At 28.6% G+C, this 2962-nt stretch overlaps 1 protein-coding gene across 1 annotated transcript; it reads right to left on the reverse strand.

Moving 5' to 3' along the window:
- Nucleotides 1-2182: 2182 nt before the first annotated feature.
- Nucleotides 2183-2620, reverse strand: LOC107469644 (photosystem I reaction center subunit II, chloroplastic-like). Its single transcript, XM_016089021.1, has one exon. The coding sequence runs from the start codon at nt 2618-2620 to the stop codon at nt 2183-2185; it is 438 nt and encodes a 145-aa protein (XP_015944507.1).
- Nucleotides 2621-2962: the final 342 nt, after the last annotated feature.

The following is a 2962-nucleotide window of genomic DNA, read 5'->3' on the forward strand; positions in this document are numbered from 1 at the left end:
CAGACAATAAAAAATATAATTACACAAAATCCGAAAAATATATTTATTAATAATTATATCACATTAATTTTAATAATTATAAATTAAAATAAAATAATATTACAACAAAAAAGAAAAAATGTTAAGAAAAATAAAATAATATTATCACATAAAATTCATAAAAAATTAACCAAATAATAAGCTCTAAATTAGCAAAAATAGTAAACTTATGTAATTATGTTGTCTTAATTAGTTGACAATATATTTTGTCATTAACGTATAATTCTGTATTATTTTTACTAAATACAGTTTTATAATTTTTTATGTATAAATCTCATATAGGGACCTTTTTAAAGCTAACTTTCTGTTGCATTGTGTATTTTCAGAACAAACATATTTTTTATGTAAATATATTGACAACACGTATTTTTTGTGTTGGTCAAAAAATAAAGAAAATCTCTAATAAAAAGTTGTGTAGATTCTTTAAAAAAGAAAAGAAATTTATATGTCACCTGCAATAACACACAACTACCGTATTGATAGAGGCTTATCACACGTTTTTCTTTTCTGTAAAAACTGCTTTCACTAAAAGAACACGCAATTTGCATAGTAATAAAAAGTAAATGCTACGGTACATTTGATATTGTGTCTAACTTACTAAAAAAGACAAATAGATAATATTTAATAAATTTTAAATATTTTATTTTTTATTTTAAACATTTTATTTTTTAATTTTTAAAAAAAATTAGACAATTTAAACACCATAATAAAAAACACCGTATAACTCACCTTAATCAAAACTCGCCACGCATTTTTCTTTCCTGTAAAAACTACTTCGAGTTAAAATAACACACAACTTACATATTAGCTAGACAATGCTATAATTCTATATTATGACATAATACACTATAATAAAATATAGTTATATAACACACAAATATTTTTCGTATAAAAAATAATTTCTGCCTTTTAACCCTCTCCATCCACTAATGTTCCTACCCTATTCCAACTGCATTACACAAGCATCACATTCATCATCACTATCGCTTCACATTCATTGCTACCCACTTCAACTGAACTGCAACCTTAATTAACCCTGATCAACCCTGAAGCACAATTTAAATCCATCATCCCACTTTTCACAATTCATCTCCAACGTTAATATCATGCAATCATAAAAAAAGGTGAGAAGTATTAGAAATTTAGTAAAATTTATTGTTTTTGACTAACAGTTAACTATTAATATTTAAAAATATAAATTAAAAATATGTTATTAAATTACTAAATTAAAGAAATTAGATTAATAACTAAAAATAATAATAATAAATAATAAATTTTATTAAATTTTAAATATTTTTTAAAAAATATAAAGTCTAAAAATAAAAAAATATTACAAAAATTGATATTCATGAAAAGAAGCAAGAAGGAAAGAATCAGAGGAGCATAAAATCTATTATAGGTATTAGATGAAGCTATGATTTTATTTCATGGAGATCATTCCTTACACATTCATATCACACCTTTGATATCCGAGAAAGCATCTGATAAAATAAAATTGTTTATCTATTATCTACTGGTTCAATAATCGCCTTAGTTTTCAAAATCTTTTGGTAAAAGATTGACTTTCTAATAATACAATAGCAGAGTACTGCATAGCCTAGTGCTCATTTTGGGTTGCCTTGGGTTTCTCCATCGAACATGCATGATTGCATGTTGTACCAAGAAAACGCAATCTAATTGTATATATACATAAATTAATATATAGATTTTAAAAATCATCTTAATAAAAATAAATTAATATACATAGATATTTCTTCTGCTAAGTATTAGAATGTTTCTTTTTCATACTAAATAAATATATTTTTATATATTTTTCGAATTTTTTGTATTACAAATATGAATGTCTCAATTTCTTTAAGAATTTAATAGTTTTTTTTTTCAAATTCTATAGGTATCTAATTATTTTTGCTAAAATATAACTGGATATTTCTTTTGTTAAACATTAAGATATTTTTTTTTCATATTAAATGAATATTTTTTTATATTTCTGTAATTGTTCAAGAACAACTCTTGCTCCACTGCTCCTTCCTTAAATAACTCCTAAAACTGAACCAAGTGCAAGGCACTGCTCTTTCCTTGCAAGCTTCAACAGGTTTGGACCCTGCTTCATTATGGCGGCGCCACCTGTAAAAATCTCAAAGATCTATTCTTTCGGAGAATCCCATGTTATCGCATAGAACTCTTCCACTTGGGCCTTCCTCAATAGCCCTCCAGTGCTTCCTCCGAATATTGAGGATGGCGTGTTTGGATCCAGCTCAGGTGGGGTGAACTCCACTGGTACCTCCTCTTTCTCAGCCGCAGGTGCTGCAGCCTCTACTTTCTCCTCTGCAGCCGAAGCTTTTATGATTATGAACTTGAGCTGGGGCTTCACAGTAGTGAAGGATACTGCGAGTGGTTGCTTCCAGACACGGTTGCTGGGCGTGGAAGCAAAGAGCGGGATTTCGAGAAAGCATGCCTGCTCCTTAGTGTGTTTGGAGGAAGGAACGCCGATGATGTTAGAGAGTTGATCGGTGGAGAGGATATGATCGAGCTTGACGACGACGAAGACGGCGGTAGAGCCGATGTCGAGACTGAAGACCATGACAGACTTGACATACTCGACGTCTTGTCAGTGGCGAGATTCTTGAGGTCATCATGGTTGAGGGCAGGAGCGGAGAGAGACTGACGGTGAAGGAAAAGGATCTATGTGTGTAGTTGTTAGAGATAAATAGATTAATGTGGGAGAAAAGAAAAATGTTTCTATAAATTTTAATTAAATTTACTTAATTAATTTTAAATTTTTTAAATTTTAAATTTAAAAATTTTAAAATTAATTATTAATAATTATAATTAATTGAGTTAGTTCACTTTTTGGCTAGTTAAAGACTTAATTTCCTATATTTTTCTCTATTCCATTAGACAAGTGGGATTCTTATCCTTTTTC

This window comes from Arachis duranensis, chromosome 10 (assembly GCF_000817695.3).
Source record: "Arachis duranensis cultivar V14167 chromosome 10, aradu.V14167.gnm2.J7QH, whole genome shotgun sequence".
In the NCBI taxonomy this organism is placed as follows: Eukaryota; Viridiplantae; Streptophyta; class Magnoliopsida; order Fabales; family Fabaceae; genus Arachis; species Arachis duranensis.

Excerpts from the sequence above, each read along its gene's own strand:
- LOC107469644 (XM_016089021.1), bottom strand. The coding sequence starts at position 2,620 with ATGGTCTTCAGTCTCGACATCGGCTCTACCGCCGTCTTCGTCGTCGTC.